The following is a 19,752-nucleotide window of genomic DNA, read 5'->3' on the forward strand; positions in this document are numbered from 1 at the left end:
TATGCTTCACAAGCATGTTATGATGTTCCAACGGTGTGATAGGTCGCTTAGAAGATCTGCGCCACATGCGTGCAGACATCCATATCAGACCACCAATCAGCCGGAGAGCAGACCATGTGCACATGTCGACAAGACGTAAAGAGGAAGGCAGCGGTAAATGAGCCTTGCGGGACATGCCGTGGGTGTTTGTGCGACCATGGCGGCTGCTTCAGACGTCAATGCTTAGCCAATGCTAAGCCTCGCTCGGGACGGTAGCGTCCGCGGCACCTAATCCAGCTTCCACCCGGATCCTGCAGGATGCGGATTGAACAGGGGTTCTTTCATTGAGGTAAGGGTGCGATTGTCGAGCTGGGAAGACCTGGGGACTCAAAGCCGGTTCAAGCTGTGTAAATCGTGTATGTGGTACTGAGCTAAAAGTATACTTCATGTGTATGCTAAATCGCGAAGCTGGCTCTCGTGTCCGAATATAAGTAAAATTGCGCACAGAAGAGCAGACTCGAACCATCATGGGAACGCCGTTATCAAAACCCCCGCGCGGCATGCAGTGCGGCAGAGAATGCGGCACAGCATGTAACCTGCTGCATGTGTTTAGCGAGACAATCTGGATGAATCCTCGCGTAACCGATGTTTGAACGCGACGACGTGCATCATAGCTAGTTTAAGTGCCTGCATTTACTTTTTGTTCGCCTCGCACCCATTGCAGTGTTCGTCCATATCTCTTCTGTTGGATTGCCTCTTCACCAACTTCATCCGAAGCCATGGAACTCGGCAACCGAACGAAAGCTGAAGCTGTCACTTCGGCCATTGAGGACGCCGAGCATGATGGTTACACTCGAGATGACAGGGATCTCATGCGGCTGGGCAAGAAGCCTGTTCTGAAGCGTAACTTTGGCTTCATGCAGATCTTGGGTTTTGTAAGTTTGAGTGTATGGGACGCGTGAAATACACTGACTTTGTCTCCGTAGTCATGTACTGTGCTGGTCACTTGGGAAGGTATTCTTCAAGTTTCGACTCCCAGTCTTCTCAATGGTGGTCCTGCAGGTGTCTTCTGGGGCTATATACTTATATGGATCGGTTCGTTATCCATCTATACGGTTCTGTCGGAGTTGTCGTCGATGGCGCCCACGGCGGGTGGGCAGTACCAGTAAGAAACCCGATCATGACAATACTCGTGGCTGACATGCTCCTAGCTGGGTTGCAATGCTAGCCCCGCCGTCGTACAGAAGATTCCTGAGCTACATCACCGGATGGGTGACACTCATTGGCTGGCAGGCCACTACCGCTTCTTCTGCATACCTTGCCGGAACCATTCTGCAGAGCACAATTCTCATGTGCGACGAAAGCTACTCGCCAAAGCCGTACCAGGCGATGCTGCTCGGCTGGGCTGTGCTCGCCTTTGCGGTCATCATCAACACGGTCGGAAGCAAAACACTCGCACACTTCGAAGGATTGATCTTGATACTCCACATCCTGGGCTTTTTTGCAATCCTGATCCCGCTGGTGTATCTCGCTCCTCATAGCAATGCCTCAATCTTTACCACATTCGTCAACACCGGGGGCTGGTCGACGCAGGCGCTTTCGTTCATGGTCGGACTTCCATCATCTGTTTTCGCCCTGGTTGGTGAGTGCTTTTCCTGGTCAAGTATTGGGGCCAACATCGATGCTAATTCAGATAGGTGTTGATTCGTGTGTGCACGTAAGTTGCTCTTCCGCCGATCGGTTGCGGTCGTGCTAATCCAAATTTAGATGGCCGAAGAAGTCAAGAACGCGTCTAAAGTCGTTCCACGAGCTATCCAGATCAGCGTATTGCTCAATGGCACACTTGGTCTTGCGATGTTGATCGCGTATCTGTTCTGTCTTGGGGACCTGGACGATGTTCTGGCATCCTCAGCAACACTAGGATACCCCTATCTATACGTGTTCTTGAAAGGCACCGGATCAGCTGCCGGGGCTGCGACCATGGCTATGATCATGTGGACCCTTGGCGTCTGCTGTCTGGTGGGCCTCATGGCTGCGACTTCCCGGCAGATGTGGTCTTTCGCGAGAGACAACGCTATGCCGTTTTCTGCTCAAGTCACCAAGGTGGGTAGCTCTCCCAGTTCACGCCGCCGTCTTGATGCTAACCCTCACAGCTCAATCCTCGAACGCTCATTCCTGTCAACACGATCCTCATCACTGCCGTCATCAGTGTGCTTCTGTCGTTCATCGCACTCGGCTCGTTCGTCGCCTTCAGCAACATCGTCAACCTCAGCATCGGCGGTCTTTACGCTTCATATTTCATCGTGTGCGCCTTGCTTTTGTGGCGACGTCTCAAGGGCATCAGTCCATACAATGCGCGAGCTGCGATGGTTGGACCTGAGACGTTGCAATGGGGCCCTTGGAAGGTTCCGGGCGCATTTGGTGTCGCCAACAACATCTTCGCCTGCGCTTATCTGTTCGTACTGTGGTTCTTCTCATTCTGGCCGGGCTCGGTCAAGGTTGATGCGCAATCGATGAACTTCAGCTCAGTCACATTTGGAGGAACGGTGATCTTTGCCGTCGTCTGGTATTTTGTAAGAGGCAAGAAGTCATACGTTGGCCCGATCGTCGAGGTAGCCTTGTAGTAGCCTCAGGTGAAGAGCGACTCTAAGTTCAAGCACGCTAGCTTGAGCGGGCTTTCATTTCGCACCTGAGCATGCGCAGGGCGCAACAGAGCCCGTAGCGCCGCTGCGACGAGAAAGAGAGACGACACTGCCGCGAAAGATACATGGACATCGATAGAATGAAAATTGAAAAGCCGTCGTGCTTGTCAAATCCCTTGCGTAGGTCGATGGCGATGTTGCCGAAGACGCAGGTGTGTTGCGAGACCCGCGTCATTGCCGAGACTCGCTTAGTCATTGTCACGTGAACAACAGCATACAACGGATGCCCTTCCATCCTATAGTAGTAAAGTACGGAGATCTAAGCTACTGCATCACTTCTAGATTTTACACCATATAACGGTAGCCTTCGTACCCACGGGTGAATTCGGTCTGGACGGAATAGGTATTTAGTAGTACAACAGATGGGTGAAGAGCAATGCTGTGTATACATCGAACTCAAGCCAAATATGTACGTAGGTAACTGTGCAGAAATGAATCCACTCGTGCCTGCAACCACAAGACTACCCGCGATACCCTAGAAAGAACCCATTACCCCCCTCCATAAGCCCTATCCTTTGGTATCTCAAGAATGCAAAACAATGACAGGAGCAAACAAACAACTAACGAGAACGAGAACGATGAGGAGAATAAACTACAAAATAATCAGTAATAACACGAAGCGAAAAGCCAGCCTGGGCTAAAGGAAACAAGAAACAAGATATACACAGCGAGGAGTCAAGAAAATGAGAAAGCAAGAAAACAGCTACCTCTCACCCATCCTTATGGAACAAACTCCTCAAGCCTGAACTCCACTTCCTTACATGCCCATGTCCCTTGTGTACATGTTCCTCACCACCACTAGTCGTCGGTCTATAACTCAGTCTATGCCTGATACTATGACTTGTCTTAGGGCGTTCGGGTGTGGAGGGCGCAGTTTTGTTTTCAGGCGTCATGGGAGCGGTGGGAGCGATGTAAGTGCTATGTCGCGAATTGGCGTTGACGGTGGAACGAGGCGAGAAAGAGGAGATTGCGTGGGAGGTCTTAGGACGGTCGGGTGTTTGGGGTGCGCTCCCGATGCGCGGGGACGGTGTGTTACGGGATAGGTCGGGTGAGGCGGTGAGAGGGTTGGGTGTCATGGGACGGGACTTCTTGCGGAGGAGGTTTTGGGGACGTTTACTGGGGATTCGTTAGTTTTTGAAGTCGCATGACATGGTGATTTGATAGAGGGGGCTTACGTCTTCGTCTCCTTCTCCAACCGGTGGAGTTGTGCGTCTGTGTCCCGCAAAGTCTTCTTGAGGTTGTGTCGCGACTTCTTCATACCCTTGAGTTGGACAGCTGCGTCATCGCGTTGCATGCGTATCTTTTCTATCCGCAGGCCCCAGGACTCGGGATCACCCTCGTGAGAAACAGTGCTCGCACTAGTCTGCGGCCTCTCATGCTGCATACTCATGTGTCCAATCGAACTCCTTGTGTGAGATGAAATCGGACTCGACGGAGCAGTGTCGTAAGGGCCGTCATGGATGGTGATGTGGCGGGGTGAGGAAGTGCGATGGAGTTCGCTCGACTCCTTGTTTTCTTTCGGCTCGTCCCACTGCTCTAGGGCTTCCAGGTGTCTTATTTTATCTTGCAAGGTCGCGATCAATGTCTCAAAGGCGCGCTTGTCGTCTCGTAGCGCCTTCACTTCCTGCTCAAGCGCAGTGAATGATGCCGCGTACTCGTCTTGATGGTGTCGCATCTCTTCAATCTCAGTCATCTTCCTCTCCAGTTCAGCCTCTAGACGAACAGCGTTGTCGTGGTTGCCGTCTAGCTCTCGATGCTGTTGCTGCTGCTCTTCAAACTTCCGCTTGAGGCCGTCATATGCCGAGTTCATCGATCTTATCCTGCTATCAGTAGAAGACCCCAGTTCTTCGATGTACTTCTCCTTGTTTGATAGCTCTTCGACCAGCTTGCCTTTACCCTTCTTAAGCGCACCTAGCTCCCGTGTCTGGTCGCCGATCTGCTGATGAAGGCCTGAGTTCTCATTGATGAGGATCTCAAGCTCGTTGTTCCTCTCCGAAAGTCGGCGCTTGTATCTTTGCTTCGACTCCTTCGCAGCATCCAGCTTGGCTTGCGACTCTTCCACGAATTCGTGGTAGCGCCTCTCGGTGTCCTCGACGGCGGAGTGAGCATCGGCCATGTCCGCTTCCACACGCTCAAGGAAGGTCTCTAGCTTTGCGTTCTTCTCACGTGCGGTCTCGAGCTCCTCCTCTGCTGAAGTAAGGCGGGCGAACAGTTCTTTCTCAGAAGCGCCAAGTGTGGCATTCGACTCGCGAAGAGTCCCGAGTTCCTCGTTGGCCGCAATGAGGTCATTGAGCATTTCAAAGCTTTCCAACTCTGCAATGTCCAGCCGCATCTGAGCAGCGCGAAATTCGGCCTCAAGCGCACTATTGCGATCTGAAGCGGATCGAGAAGACTCTTCATGCTTTGTGTGAACTGATCTGAGTTCATCCAGCTCTTTGCTGCTGGCTGACAGCTTAGAGACCAAGTCAGTGCTGTCTGATTCCAGTTCGGCTATGCGTGAGCGCAAATTCGTTGTCTCGTCCTGAAGAGAACCGACTTGCTGTTCAGCGCTGTCTGCCTTGCTCTCCAATTTGGTCTTCGCCTGTTGAAGAGCACTCAACTCTTCATTCGTTCTGGTAAGCTCCGCGGAGATGGAAGCGTTCTGCGATTCAACCTCGTTCAGCCGGGTGCGAGTTGAAGCGAGACTTTCTTCTGTGCTTGCCGAGACAGCCAACGCTTCACCCAACTTCTTCTCGACATCGTCCTTTGATTGCCGGAGGCCGTCGAGCTCCTTCTCTGCATCGGCTAACTTGGATGTTAGTTCGGTATTTTGTGCGTCCGACTCTTCCATTCTGGAACGAGTCGTGGTGAGATCCTTCTCCAATTGCGCGTTGGTGGTAGTGGTGCTATCAAGTCGACTTCTGATCTCTTGATTGTCCTTTCGCGCAATACCAAGCTCCTTCTCCAAGCTAGCATGGGCAACCTGCGTCTCTTCGAGCCGCTTCTCAGTGACGGCCTTAGCTCGGCACATAGCTTCGAGCTCCTCTTCGCTGGAAGCTAGTCGTGCCTCAAGTTGTGGGATCTCAGATTGAACCTCCTTCAACTGAGACCGAGTAAGCTGTAGGTCCTCATCGAGCTTTTCGTGGGATGCATTGTGGGCCAGCAGATGTTCCTCGAGTTGCTGTTTCGATCGATGAAGTTCCGCGATCTCATCTTGCAACTCCGAGAGTTGCGAGCGGACGTCCTGAGCCTCAGACTCTGCCTTGATCAAGCGATCCTTCGCTGCGCAGAGCTGAGTCTCCAGGTCCTTGTTGGCGCCGATCGCAACATTGTGCTCGTGTTGCAAACCCTTTCTAGCTGCTTCCACCTCTTCGAGTTGCCCACGAACATCCACGAGGCCCTTGCTAGAGGCTTCGCCGTCGAGCTGTGCTGCTGATAACGCTTCTTCCGCCTTAGTCAAGCGATCCTTCGCTGCATTAAGCTGAATCTCGAGATCTGTGTTCGAGTGAGTCGCGTCGCTCAGCTCCTGTTGCACACTATTTCTGGCAGCTTCAACTTGCTCAAGCTTCTCACGAAGGTCCGCCAAGTCTTTGGTAGACGTCTCGCCATCCAGCCGTGCAATCGACAATGCTCTTTCGGCGTTTGTTCTTGCCTCGGTGTTGGTTTTGAGCGCAGCTTCCAGTTCCGAGATGCGAACCTTGAGCGAGTCACTCTCATTTGTCGTAGCAGAGAGTCGCGCATCAAGGCCACTTTTAGCCTGTGAGCTACTATGCAAGTCGTCCTCAAGTTGGGTAATCTTGGTCTGCAAGCTGTCGCGATCGCCTTCAGTCCATGTGAGTCGTGATTGGATGTGCTCGACCTGACTCTCAAGATCTGTCTTTGATCGAAGTGCCTGTCCGAGCTCGTTCTCGACAGCATCCTTGGATGTCCGCGCGCGATCCAGCTCTTGACGTAATGACGCCTCCAGCTTCTCTGATGAGTCAAGCACAGTTCGGAGGCTGACCATGGATGCCTCCAGTTCGCGAAGGTGCTCGGCGTTCTTCTGGACCTCTTGCGCATGCTGCTCATCAGCAGCTTGCTTCGACTCTTGTACTTGTTGCAGCTCCTGCTCCAGGTTCGTCACGCGCTCTTCTGATACTTGGAGCTTCTTTTCGAGCTTCGACTTGACAGACTGCAGGTCGGAAAGTTCGGCATCTCTCATGCGTACATCCTCACGTAGTTTGAACAATAGCTGTCGGGAGTCTTTGAGATCGGCTTCGAGTGCCGCCTTCTCATCACGGAGTGTCTCTAGCTGTGCCTGACTCTTGTCATCGACCGCCTCCAAAGACTTGTTGCGCTGTTGAGCTTGTTGCAAGTTTTCCTCAATGGCGTCGTGAGAGGTGCGTAGAGTTTCCAGCTCCGCTTGAAGGTCGGTCTTCGATTTGACCTCGCGCTCAAGGCTCTCTTGGGCAGTGTGCAGCTCCTTCTGGGTGTTGGCTTTCTCGGTCCGGGTAGTCTCAAGCTCAATAGACAGCGCCCGGCTGGCATCGCTCGCAGCTTCTAACTTGGTTTTAAGCTGCTCCACCTCGTCTCTCAGAGCCTTCAGGGCGTCTCCAGTGTTCTTGCTTGATACTTGCGACTCTTGAAGTTGTTCACGCAGCGTAGAGATGACACTCCCGCCGATCTCAATTCTCCGCAAGTGTTCAGCCGCATCTTTCTCGTAACCGGTGATCTTCTGCTCTAGACGTGAGACGTGCTCTTGTCCGCGGTCAAGTCGCTTTTGCAGATCCTGGCATGTACTCTCCTTTTCTGCAAGGCGGTCCTGTAGCGACGATTCGTAGCGGTCAGCCGTTTCGACCTTGTTTCGTAACGAGTGAAGAGTTTCCTCCAGAGTGGCTGTGCGGATCTCGAGCTCCCTAATCTCGGCGTTTCGTTCGCCCAGACGACTGCTTAGATCAACCTTCTCTTTCTGCAGCGCTTCGATCGTATGATGCATGGTGCCATTCTTCTGCTCCCACTCTGCAATCTCATCACATTTGGCCTTCAGCTCCTGCTTCAGCGTCTCCTCTGAGCCTAGTGTGACCTTCAGTTGCGCCTTTGTCGACTCCAGAGTCTCCTGTACTGTAGATCTCGAGCGTCCGAGAGCAGCAATCCGAGACTGGTGACTGTGGATCTCCTGCTCCAGACCTTCTCGTGTGGCTTCCAGAAGCTTTCCGTCTTCCTTGGTTGCTGCACATTCGCGTTGTAGTTGCTCCATGCGGCTTCGACAAGCAGCGAGAGCTTGGTCTGACTCGCGTTTCGCCCGTATCAGACGGCTGTCGGAGGTGCGTATCTCGGAAGGGCTTGACAGTCGGGGGGTCAGCTCGAGATCTAGATCATGCCATGGCGATGGCGACGGTCGTGTTGGAGTCCTCGGCGCGAGGGTGGGACTGTCAAGGACACTTGATCGCGTCGGTGGGGATGGGGGTGGTGAGATGAAGAGACCTCTCGGTTTTTGTTGAGGTTCAGATTTCGGGGTAGAGTCTGTACAATCAATCAGCAGAGGTAAAATCTCGACGCGGTAGACTTACACTGAAGTGTCAGCATAGAGGCCCGCTCCAGTGCCTCAAGAATCTCCTTGTTCCTGCCTTCTTCAACCCGCAGCGCCCTCTTCAACTCCTCCACTTTCTTCTGTGCATCCTTGCCCTCCACATAGTGACTTGTCCTACTCTTGGCCAGGTTCCTTGCAGTAGTTGCGATCTGCTTCTCCTTGACCGATATGTTCACGGCCATGCGAAAAGCAAGACGCCGCAGTGATGTCACCGACCGCTTCGCTTCAGCCCCTGCGACCTGGTGAGCCTTGAGTTCAGCGCGGAGCGTATTACGCTGGGTTTTAATGTAAGAAAGATGCGCCCAGTTCGATATGACAGTAGGCGCGTCCTCGCCCTTGGGTGGGGCCTCTGCGCTGTCTCTGCCATCGTGTTCAGGTCGCGTAGACTTTGAAGAAGAGGGACCCCAGTGTTCTAGCATGAAGCTGTCTGTCATGGACGATACGGAACGCGACAAACTGGAGAGTGGGGTCGCAGACGGCCGAGAGTGTGGAGATAGATGTGACTTGTTCTCCTTGGGGAAGTCGCCAGCGCACTTTTGCATATCGATGAAGCTTGCTGGCAGGATGTTCTCCAGGCCAGAATGTATGCGCTCGCTAGCACTTGGACGGTCCAGGTCCTTAGCCTTGGAGGGCGCCATAGTGGGCGGTGGGTTATGCGACCATGAGGTGACGAGAACGCGTCTTGCGCCAGAGGATGATCAAAACTCTGTATGCAGTGTGGCTGGGGAACTGCTGCAACCGCCTGGATTGCGTTGGCGCTGACGGACTGGCACGGAACGGGCTAAAGGAGTGACTTGTGGTGGGCCACTGTCACAGGCGAGATGCGGGCTGCAAGGAAAACAGGGGTATGATAAGGATGCGAGAGACTGTAGGATTCGATGCGACTATCGACTCTATAGACGTAGACGATGAAGTGTGAGGTTGGGCTGACACACGCGCCTCAGGCCGAAAGGACAGGATGCGCGACAGCCGTCGCACCAAGATGAATTATGACGATGGAGCGACTCCGGCTGTCAGTGGGTGGCATACCATGGTTCTTGCGATATTTTCCGGTCGCGAAGCGTTGGCGCAGTCGAGTAGCATGGGTCTTCCCAGGCCGGCGTCGATGGTGGACCGAGAGTGGGGAGACATGCCCCTCCGGAACGTCTCTTCCATGACCTCGGGTTGCCATGACTGCACCGCCCAGTCACGATGATTGCGCGGGCAGGTGCGACCAGGTGACAACACTGACAAGTTATGTGCAAACGCGTGGCGTGATATGAGTACCTAGGTAGGACGTGTCAGCAAGCGGTTTGCGAATGGCGGATATCGAGATTGAGATTTGACAGTGATTTGCACTAGGCTGCTTGCGGCGATGACGAAATTTTGCATGTCCCCGCTACGCGCTACGATCTCCCCAGGATGTTTGAAGCGAGCCCACGATCTGGTTCATCGCGTTGGCCTGTAATTTGTCCAATATTTGTCAATACAAAACAACATCTACATGATGTCGCGATAGTATGAGAGCTGTAGTAGGGATCCCGACCGATATCAGATGGGTAAGAGCGTTGCAGGACGGCACTACATGTGATCAATAAACCTACAGTGACAATTGTAAACCCATGAAGGGTCTAGATTCTGACGCATTTTGGGTTCATCGGGGCGCTTCGATACGTTCCGCGACATGGTGTACGTTGCTTTTGAGTACCGAAGTTGCAGGTGAGCCCCTTACGACCCAGGCTTCGTCATTCTGGGAAAGAAACATGGATACTTTCATGCGTCATTCCTGATTAATAATTGCACCAGCTTCCAGATCATAAAAGAAGTATATCTTGAATCACTCAGAGATTAACGCGAGTTCAGGTTCAAAAACATGCGGAAGTAGTAACTGGAAAGTGGGGCCATATCCCTTTGACATGCCATATTGAGATTTATGGCGCCAATACATCGCTAGATGATAACTGCAGTTGATGCTTACGCAAACCCCACAACATCGGAGTAAAACAGCAACACAGCCAGATACATAACAGAGGAGCCATACCCCTTCTCCTTATCGTATTAAAGCTTTCTTCATTCCATCCACTTCCTTAGTGAGAAAAGCTCAGATGAACATACTGTTACTCTTCTATTGCTCTAATCGGCATTCTCAACCCCCCTACTTCGTATACCTCTTCTGCAAATGCTTCCCAATAGTCGTAAGCTGAATATTACTCGTCCCCTCATAAATCGCGCCAATCTTGCTATCCCTAAAGTACTTCTCCGCGAGTCCCTCCCTCACAAAGCCCATGCCTCCCATCCACTCAATCGCCTGGCCACTCACACGTCCAGCGACTTGACTCGACATGAGCTTCGCCATGGCAGCATCCATGATGAAGTCCTCACCAGCCTCCTTCTTGCGTGCGGCGTTGTAGACGAGGGCGCGGGCGGCTTGGATTTCGGTCCAGGCTTGGGCGAGTTGGTGCTGCATGGATTGGAATTCGCCGATTAGTTGGCCGAATTGCTTGCGGTCGTTCCAGGCGTAGCTAGGTGATGTTAATGCATGTGCGGAAAGGGGCGTGGAGGATGGTGAAGACGTACCCAGCGGCGTTCTCCCAAGCTCCCAGTGCAAGACCCGTCATCTGCGCAGCAATACCGATACGACCCTCGTTCAACAGCGCAATAGCGTACTTGTATCCCTCAAATTCCTTACCCAGCAGATTGTCCTTGGGGATCTCGACGTCGTCGAAGTTGATGACGCAGGTACTGCTCGCCTTGATACCGAGCTTCTTCTCCTTCTTCGCAATAGAGAAGCCCGGTGTGCCCTTCTCTACGATAAACGCAGTGATACCCTTGTACTTCTTGCTGGGATCGAGGTTGGCGAAGACGATGAAGAAGTTGGCTTCAACGCTGTTCGTTATCCACATCTTGCTTCCGCTGATCTTGTAGCCGTTGTCTGTTCGTGTGGCCTTTGTAGCGAGGGCGAAGGCATCGGATCCGGATACAGGCTCTGACAGACAGAAGGAACCGACGGTGTTGGTGGCGAGCTTAGGCAGCCATTCCTTCTTGAGCTTCTCGGAGCCGTACTTGAGGATAGCCGTGTTGACGAGTGTGTTGTGGACGTCGCACATGACGCTCACACTGGGGTCGACGCGCGCCAGCTCCTCGATGGCGATGATGGCCGATGTGAAGTTCATGCCTGAGCCGCCGTATTCCTCGGGTATCTCGATGCCCATGAGGCCTTGCTCGAAGAGCTGCTCTACTACCGCCGGGTCCATGGCTTCGGCCTCGTCCATGGCTCGCGCCTTGGGCAGGATGGCTTCGTTGGCGAATTTCGAGACGGACTCGCCCATGAGCATCTCCGTCTCGGACAGGTGGGTAATGGGCGTCGGTGGCACATCTGAGATGTCAATGGCTTCTCGGCGTGCGGCAGTGGTTGAGAGGCATCGTAATCTGGGTGGCCATGGTGTTAGTCTCGTGTATTGTCGCCTTGGTGGTGTATACATACTGCGGGGCGGTGCGGGCAGCCGGTCGCAGGGAACGCGACGAAGCAGTAGCAACGCGGGTGAGGGGTCTTATTGAACGTGAGAAAGAAGCCATTTTTGCAATATTGGTTGAGAGTTGGGGAAACGAATGTGGCAGTCGTGAAAGTCAACGACGGAAGCCCGCCGCTCACATGCCGAGGCAGCTTAAAGTTAGCCGGCGCAGGCCGCAGCATGCATGCCATATGTCCGGGGTTGTGGAGAACGCCCGTCACATGTCAGCCGCCACCAACCATTCACGTACTGTGCCGCTGCGCTGCTGCAGAGCCGCATGCCGTCAGATCTCGACTACACAACATCAAGCCGTGGTAAGTGTATTGCAAACTAAATACTAAGCTATAGCCTTGGTCGACAACTAGCAGCGCAAGGGTATATGAAAGGACGGCATGCAAGAAACAAAGAAATCAACTGGTCGTAACACTGACATGACAAGGGAACAACAGCCTCTATTCAACAAGGAAAGCTGCCTTCCAGCTGCAAGAAAACCCCTTCCTATTAAGAATTGTTATATCCGCAACTCCAACTACGCCCCCTTCGTGGCTTCTAGACGCGGTTGTTGGACCCCATGGCAAACCTGCCGGCCTGCATCTGCGCCTTGTACTCGCTCAGCTCGGCAGCCTCCTTTTGCTCTTCGGCAAGGAGTGCTTGCGCTTCCTTTCTGCCTGCGCGGCGCTGCTTGATGCAGCAGAAGAGGATGATGATGGAGGCAATGGCTACGAATCCGAGGATACCGGCGATGATGCCGATCTTGGCGCCCTTGGAAAGGTCGTTGAAGCGGTTCCTGACTCCGTGGGGAGACTTGATCTCTTCGAGGGTTTCGGATTTGCCCCTGTGTCCTGTTAGCTCTGCGTTGGTTGGAGGACGGACGTAAACTTACTGAATGACCTTGACCTTCTCCCAGTCACCAGATGCGTCCATGCCCTCCCACGAGTACTTGGCAGCCTTGGTGTAGTCTTCCGCGTAGACGGACTGGATCGTCATGATGTAGGGACTCTTGTCAAAGTCTGTCACGCCGCCAGCCCACTCAATAACACCAGGGTCGTTCTTGTTGGGGTCACCCGCAGCCCACGATCCGAGACGGATGTTCATTGGTGTTTGAGGGTAACGAGTGCCGTTCTTAGCCTCCTCTGGGGTGAGCTCCCTGACCTCCTTGTCGTCCACATACCACTTGATGCGATCCTTCGTCCAGTCGATGGTGTAGTTGTGGTAGTCGTCCTGGGGTGCGAAGCCAAGATCAAAGTCCTTGCCGCGGTCGTAGGTCTCGGTGTCGCCCTTGCCGAAGTAGTTGGTCAGGATCATCTTGTCGTCGCCGCGGAACTCCCAGTCGATCTCGTCGAGCGCCTCGGACTGCAGGATGGCACTGGAGATGATACCCTTGCCGGTCGCAACCTTCATGACTACCTCGAGGCGGCCGAAGAGCATGTAAAAGACCGAGTTCGCCGTCGGAGAGTCGCCGGATCGCTCAATGGCAAAGGTCGCGCCCTTCTCGTTCCAGTCGATCTTGCCCTGGTTGGGCATGCGCCAGATCTTGTCGTTGTTCGGGATACCAGTCTTGTTCCAGTTGAAGGTGGCGTTCCCGCCGAGCGCCTCCATGTCGGGACATCCTGTGGTGTTGAGCGGGTTGCCTGTCTACGTCAGTACGTCTGTCGCAAGTAGACCTCAGGTCGCGTACAGTCGGTGTGAGTCTGCGCAGTGGTGGTCGAGATAAGGCCTGCGATAAGCGCAGCCGTGGAAAGGGCGAATGACTTCATCTCGGCGTATTACGATGATCTGTAAGCACGATGTGTAAAGAGCGTGGTAATGCGCGTAGACCAGACGCGCTGTTGGTGTTTGTAGCAAGGAGCGACTGGGATAGCGAGTGCTGGGTAAAGAGTGGATTCTCGTGACGAGAAAAGGAAAACGAGGGGAAAGTCGTTCAAGGGAGCGTCAGGGCCGCGTTTTAGAGACAGCGTGGTGAAGAGCATTTGGGGTGCTGCCCTGCACGCAGATTTAAGGAGTCGTCTAGTGCACAAATGCTCCCTGCCGCTCGCTATTGGTCGGCCGACCTTAAACTACAAACGGCGCTTGTCGATCCCCGAGAATAGCGACTCTCCTGAGCGCTTTGTGCATTCAATGGCTTGCTGTCTGAGGACCTGTTCATTGAACATTGCACTCGCCTCACTCGCTGTCCGTTATCGTCGTTTGGTCTCGAGCAGGCCGCAAACGACTCCCCCAGCCGCTTGTGCGACCTCGCGCTATCGTGTCTCACCTGCATACCGCGGGTGGCTTTGCGCCAGGCCGGGAGCCAAGGAGATTGTGAAACACCAGGCACGCTGCACTGCGACCCTTGAAGCGACCGTCTGCTCTCTACGCCACTCGCGCTGCCATGCGATATGCCGCTGCGATAGCGATACGATGTGGAGCACGAATCCTAAACGCTTAATGGATCCGCATCGTCATGGCCCACCATTGCCGGCCTGCGCGCCACTCTATACGAGCCGAATTGCCGTGCTGCGTCCTGAGGGAAAAGGCCGTTTGACCGTGCCAAAAAGAGTCCTTCACCCGTCCGTGCTTCTTCTCACACAGTTGTACCCCGCCGAGCCACCTCCTCCATAGACCTCCTCTCGGCGTCATTACGCTCTCCGTGGTTTCCATCTATCGTATCCGGGATTTCTCTGCCATCGACCGCCGGCACGAAGAACTTGCCCCATGCAAATGCAGGACCGTCCATGGCAAACCTGCCCTGCATGCGCCAGCGGCCCATGTACACATTGAGTGCGACGAGGACTTTGGCGAGACACGTCCAGTCGAAACCAAAGTACAGCCCTGCTCTCCCATCAGAGACGACGTACTTGTGCCAGATGCCCCAGAGAACGATGTATTCGGCCTGATCTCCTATGTCGCCATCGTCGACCGTCATCCGATGCCATTGCAGCAGAGCCCGCATGACCTCGTTGCACGACTCCATGACCTGGCGCGGCGAGCGCGAGTGGATCACAGCCAACGTTTCGTATCGACAGCCAGTCTGCAGGAGTTGTATACACAGGAGCGCCTTCTCCATGCGACTCATCGAACCCGAGCTCGCAATGAAGCCTGCATTGCTCAGCCACTCTTTGATCGCTCGCAGCTCGTGAAGCTTCATATAGTGCAGATATGGCAAGACGAAGCGAGCGTCCTCGATCCCTTGCATCGTCATCTCAGTGATCATGAAGCCGTTGCAGCTACCTCGGCGCTCTTTGTACGGGTCGCGCAGGACAGGATTCATGTTGGCTTCCTCTTCTTGTACGCGCAGCTTGACTTCGTCTCTCGGTTGCGGGAACTTGAGGGGATGCGTGGTAGGTAGGTGTAGGCTCTCCGAGCATTGCGACGGCGCTCCGTGGATGATGAGGCGCGGTAGTTGTCTCAGCGCCTCGAATGCGTTGGCACGTCCTGCTCTCTGGACTGCAGCTGGCGGTTGTATATCTCCAACTGGTAGGCCACCGGACATGAGGTATGTATCCTCGTAGTGGTCGCCTTCAACAGACCGTCCACGCACGTCAAGAGCGTCATCAAACGCCTGCTTCTCTTCCTCCGCGTCCCCGCGAACATACGCTTCAACCTTCCCATTATCCGTCGACGTATTCCTCCTCCTTCCATTCTGCGGGCCCGATATCCTGCGCAACTTCACGCCGGTATCGCCGCCGCCCTTCGGTCCTCTCAACCTCTCTTCAAGCTTGACCACGTTCTTGTACGACCGCCAAGCATGTCTCTTCGCATCCTTGACCAGTGCCTCAATCTCATCTCCAATTTCGCAGTATAAATTCGCATCGAGCTTCTCTAGATCGCGGTGCGCACTCTTCAGTTCGCGCTTGATCTCTGTAACGCGGGTGACGTTCGATCGTTCGTGTTCGGTGAGGCCTTGGAGCCATTGGATGTAGCTGCTGACGCCGCGTACGTAGTCTTTTATGTCGTCTAGTCTGTCTGGGATCGTGCCGACGGAGGGGTGCGGTGCGTGCCGGCTTTTCGGCGCCGTTGTGCGTTCGTTCGATTGCGGTTCCTCTGCAGTGGGCCCGGAGGTCGTTCCTGCATCTGCATCTGCATCCGTACCTGCACCTGCCACTATCGATCGGCGCGGACTGAAAGGATTGTAGAATCGGCCCATTGCGCTTTCTAATGGCTACGCATGTCGTGGCATGTTTCTGTCGTTGAACCCAGGGTGGCCACTGCCAAAGCGCTCTTCGCTTCGTGTACCCTTAGAGATCCACCTTTCGTCATTTGTATGGAAGGACATCTGGTAGGCTCCACATAGTTGTTCCAATACTGACAAAGCTGCGCAGCCAGCGTAGAAAAATGAACATTAGATGCTGAGGCAGTGCGCTGACTGCTTAGGTTGGAATGTGGACTTAATTCCGAAGATACCAAACTGAACATCTACTTCCTCCCAGCAACATCCCCCAGTTCAGTCCGCGGCTTAACAATCGGCTTCACCTTCCCCCTCACGCGCGTCCTTTGCTCAAGAGCATATGCCAGCCCAATAATCTTCGCATCACTCCACCTATCCCCCAAGAAACTGAACCCAAACGGAATACCTGGCGCCGACTGCACCAACCCATCCGGATCAACCACAACCGGCTGCTCATCCCCCATAGCCTCCATCGGTATACTCACAACCGGCGCCCCAGCAACAGCAGCAAAGGACCAAGAAAACTTCGACGGCAGAACAACTGCATCAAGACCGTGTCGTTTTATCGTTCCGAGTAACCCTCCTTCGCCTTCATAGTACAGACCTTTTTGGTACGCCTGCCAGAACTCCGGAGTCGTGTTGTTCCAGTTCTCCAGTGCGAAATCCCAGACTCCTGTTGATTTGGATGGGTAGCCTTCTAGTGGGCTTTGACGTGTCCAAGCGCGTAGTTCGGGGAGGGTGGAGATGTTGTGCGGGTTGTAGGTGAGGCGTTTGAGGTACGACTCGATGTTGACGACGAAGTCAGCGGACATTATTTGTAGGCCGAGGAGAGTGTCGTTTAGGAATGCTTGGGCGGCTGGGAAGTCGGTTTCTAGGATAGTCGCGCCGGATGAGCGGAGGATGTCTAGGGTGGCATTGAATGCTGCAACCATGGATACTGTTGTGTTGTCTGACATGAGGTTGATCACATTACGAGGTACGCCTAGACGTGCACCTTTGAGTGCAGTGAGTTTGCAGGCGCCGACAAAATCTTTGTCGGTGTTATCTGGTATAGCAGAGGTGTAGTTGTCGTATACGTCGGTGCCTACGATGCTTTGGAGGACGTACGCGGAGTCTTTGACAGTTTTTGTTAGGGGGCCGATGGTGTCCATGCGCTCGCTGATTGGTATCACGAGATGCCGCGAGGTAAATCCAACGGCTGTTTGAGTCAGTTGGTGGTTCAATCTTAGGTCCAGTTCCGCGTACTTGGCTTCATTCCTACGACATTGTTGACACTGGCGGGGTCGATGATTGAACCATAAGTCTCGCCGCCCAGGGTGACGGTAGCTAGACCAAGCCTTCCATAATTAGTCGGTACCTGTCGATCGGAAGCTCTACTCACGAAGCCGCGACCGCACTTCCACTGGAGCTGCCGGAGGGATCTTGATGAGGATAAAACGCTCCGTATGTCTGTCCGCCATACGCTGACCAGCCGTTACTCGAATTCCATGGTATCCTAAAGCTGCCCCATTCGCTGGGATTTGTCTTCCCTAGGATGATGGCACCTGCTTCTCTGAGCTTCCTCGCGACAGTCGAATCAGATGAAACCTTAGCTCCGACGAGCGCGTAGGATCCAGCGGTGTTGTTCATCTTGTCGTTTGTGGCGATCTGATATCAGTGTTAACTTTCTGGCAATGCAGATACGTGTTGCTTCAGTCGAAGTAAATTACTCACCGTGTCTTTGATGAGTATAGGGATGCCATGTATCGGTCTGGAAGTCAGCGGATATCGTGAGTATCGCAAACGTTGTACTCACCCTCGCACCGTACCTTTCGAGCGCTCCTCATCAAGTGCAGTCGCGATATCCAGCGCATCAGGATTGACTTCGATGATTGGGCGCAATATATCGTTCACTTCATTGATACGAGCGATGTAAGTCTGTTTGGCAGCGTTAAGCAACATGTTCGGGGATAGAGTTCAATGTCAGCAACTTGCCTTGACAAGATCCACACTGGTGAACTGATTGCGCTGCAGCCCTTTTGTCACCGTCTCGATATCGGCTTCGTACAAGCTCGGGAACTCACCTCCTCCGGCACGTTGATTGAAGTACCAACCCGAGCCTGCGCCGCCGATGATCAGTGCGCCTAAGAGGATTCCGTAAACCATGCTCTTCGAATAACCACGCCGATGAGCAGTGTTATCGCGGGACTCGTCTGTGGGTATACGATAATATGACGGGTTCGCAGGGGCGCAATTGTTGAGTAGTCTCTCAAGCGGATGCGGTAGCCACGACTTGATTGGCTTGTCTCCGGTATGCATGGGATGAAGTGTCTCGGTGGAAGGCTTCATAGTATTGACCATGACAAGACTTCTCTTTTAGCTCGCATGCCGCCACGTTCGACAAAGCTGTGCATAGTTGTGTCCTAGAAGTTTGTACTCAGCCGTGGTAGGAGCGGGTGACTAGCGCGGAGTTCGGCCCCGCACCTGCACGACGATGATGGCAGCGAACAAATGCATCGCAGCTTCCTTTCTACACCCCCACCTTATACAAGGGAAAAGCCAAACACCCTAGAGCCTACTTTGACGTTAGCTCCCCTACTTTGCAAGTTTTCGTCTCAATGTAGGCTCTAGGGTGTTCAGTTTTTCTGTGCATGAGGTGATACGATCCAAACCCCTCCGTCGTCGCCGCATCGACATGAGTGGCTGTCGAGAGTATCTGCATGTCTCACGCTGGCATGGCTGTCACTGATAGATTGTTGTTTACATCAAGTTATTGCGCTTGTTCGCTACGATGAGACCAAACTATGATAACAAGCAAACAGATCTCGTCTCCAGTCTGACCTGCACACCTACATCTCTTCGCTTTCACCGCCGCCTTCACCTTCGCCGTCCTTCTCATCATCCGAATCGCTCTCGTCAAACTCTGTTGTTGCGTAGTAGTCCAATTGCCAGCTTTCGACTTCCCTCCGGCTTGGCCAATGTTTCCAATCATACCAATTCAACACGATCGAATCAAACCTGTGAATGTCCAATGGATAGCCCAGGATTCTGGGAGACCAACGTTCTATCGAACCGGCTATTCGCTGCCACGCTCGTCCATGACCGGCTAGTTGCTCTACGTCTTCTTCAAACGAGCCCAAGACTCCTTTGCAACGGCAGGCATAACAGTCTAGATATGCGTGCACAAGCCCGTTGAGGATAGTGGCTATGCGGCCCGAGGCGACGATCCCTAGATTATCATAACCTTCGTCCCCGACCTGGTTAAAGCAACACATACTGATCAGAGGTCCTCCTTTGTCGCCATGATAGTAGGTGGCAACTCGCTGTGGTGTTTCGCTCCAATCTTGCCATTCGAAGTCCACTTTCATCTTGTCGTCTTCTGATGTCGTTGGGAATAAGAGAGTGGAGAGAACATTGATCAGCTTCCTCATCTCAGGCTCGGTGACATCCCTGCCATCGTCTCGGTCTAACTTTTGTAACAAGGAGTCTGCCGAGTTGTCTTTACGCCATGTCTTCCAAGTATTGTATGCGACGTTTTGTTGGCTGCTCAAACCACACTTGCCCAGCGAAATTCTACTCTCGATCTCATCAGCAAGTTGAAGAGCATGGTGACCTTCTCTACGCAACGGCGCTCGCTTCCGATATCCTGGCTGACCAGGAATCCCTTCGGCAGCAATAACTTCCCCAAAGCAGTGCGTACATGCGGGCTGGTTCTTCTTTTCCGCTAAGCGCTGCGACTTCCTTCTTCCTTCCAGCTCGGTAATCATTTCGAGAAACTCATCAGTCGTATCAGGTGGCATTTTGCGATACAATGAAGTGAGAGTGGTCATAATCGTTGATCTTTTGTATTTGTATTGACAAGACTATGGGGCTTGTTACTTCCTGGTTTCTTTGGTCCTTTGCCAA

General features: G+C 53.4%; 6 protein-coding genes across 6 annotated transcripts; 1 reads left to right on the forward strand and 5 right to left on the reverse strand.

Annotated features, from left to right (window-relative positions):
- Positions 1-758: 758 nt before the first annotated feature.
- Positions 759-2,603, forward strand: J4E83_010967 (uncharacterized protein; the record flags this gene model as incomplete). The annotated part of the gene is made up of 6 exons (XM_049337845.1): positions 759-914; positions 966-1,144; positions 1,191-1,621; positions 1,677-1,696; positions 1,747-2,082; positions 2,133-2,603. The coding sequence occupies 6 exons, from the start codon at positions 759-761 to the stop codon at positions 2,601-2,603; spliced, it is 1,593 nt and encodes a 530-aa protein (XP_049183055.1).
- Positions 2,604-3,852: 1,249 nt separating this feature from the next.
- On the reverse strand, positions 3,853-8,867 carry J4E83_010968 (uncharacterized protein; the record flags this gene model as incomplete). Its single annotated transcript, XM_049337846.1, has 2 exons — positions 3,853-8,162; positions 8,210-8,867. The coding sequence occupies 2 exons, from the start codon at positions 8,865-8,867 to the stop codon at positions 3,853-3,855; spliced, it is 4,968 nt and encodes a 1,655-aa protein (XP_049183056.1).
- Positions 8,868-10,363: 1,496 nt separating this feature from the next.
- On the reverse strand, positions 10,364-11,784 carry J4E83_010969 (uncharacterized protein; the record flags this gene model as incomplete). Its single annotated transcript, XM_049337847.1, has 3 exons — positions 10,364-10,730; positions 10,786-11,637; positions 11,693-11,784. 3 exons carry the CDS (start codon positions 11,782-11,784, stop codon positions 10,364-10,366), a joined length of 1,311 nt encoding a protein of 436 aa, XP_049183057.1.
- A 485-nt stretch (positions 11,785-12,269) lies between these two features.
- Positions 12,270-13,477, reverse strand: J4E83_010970 (uncharacterized protein; the record flags this gene model as incomplete). The annotated part of the gene is made up of 3 exons (XM_049337848.1): positions 12,270-12,555; positions 12,604-13,351; positions 13,399-13,477. The coding sequence occupies 3 exons, from the start codon at positions 13,475-13,477 to the stop codon at positions 12,270-12,272; spliced, it is 1,113 nt and encodes a 370-aa protein (XP_049183058.1).
- Positions 13,478-14,283: 806 nt separating this feature from the next.
- Positions 14,284-15,869, reverse strand: J4E83_010971 (uncharacterized protein; the record flags this gene model as incomplete). Its single annotated transcript, XM_049337849.1, has 2 exons — positions 14,284-15,767; positions 15,866-15,869. 2 exons carry the CDS (start codon positions 15,867-15,869, stop codon positions 14,284-14,286), a joined length of 1,488 nt encoding a protein of 495 aa, XP_049183059.1.
- Positions 15,870-16,115: 246 nt separating this feature from the next.
- On the reverse strand, positions 16,116-18,165 carry J4E83_010972 (uncharacterized protein; the record flags this gene model as incomplete). The annotated part of the gene is made up of 5 exons (XM_049337850.1): positions 16,116-17,124; positions 17,249-17,514; positions 17,581-17,617; positions 17,663-17,784; positions 17,893-18,165. 5 exons carry the CDS (start codon positions 18,163-18,165, stop codon positions 16,116-16,118), a joined length of 1,707 nt encoding a protein of 568 aa, XP_049183060.1.
- Positions 18,166-19,752: the final 1,587 nt, after the last annotated feature.

This window comes from Alternaria metachromatica, assembly GCF_023757995.1.
Source record: "Alternaria metachromatica strain BMP 0045 chromosome Unknown scaffold_57, whole genome shotgun sequence".
NCBI lineage: Eukaryota > Fungi > Ascomycota > Dothideomycetes > Pleosporales > Pleosporaceae > Alternaria > Alternaria metachromatica.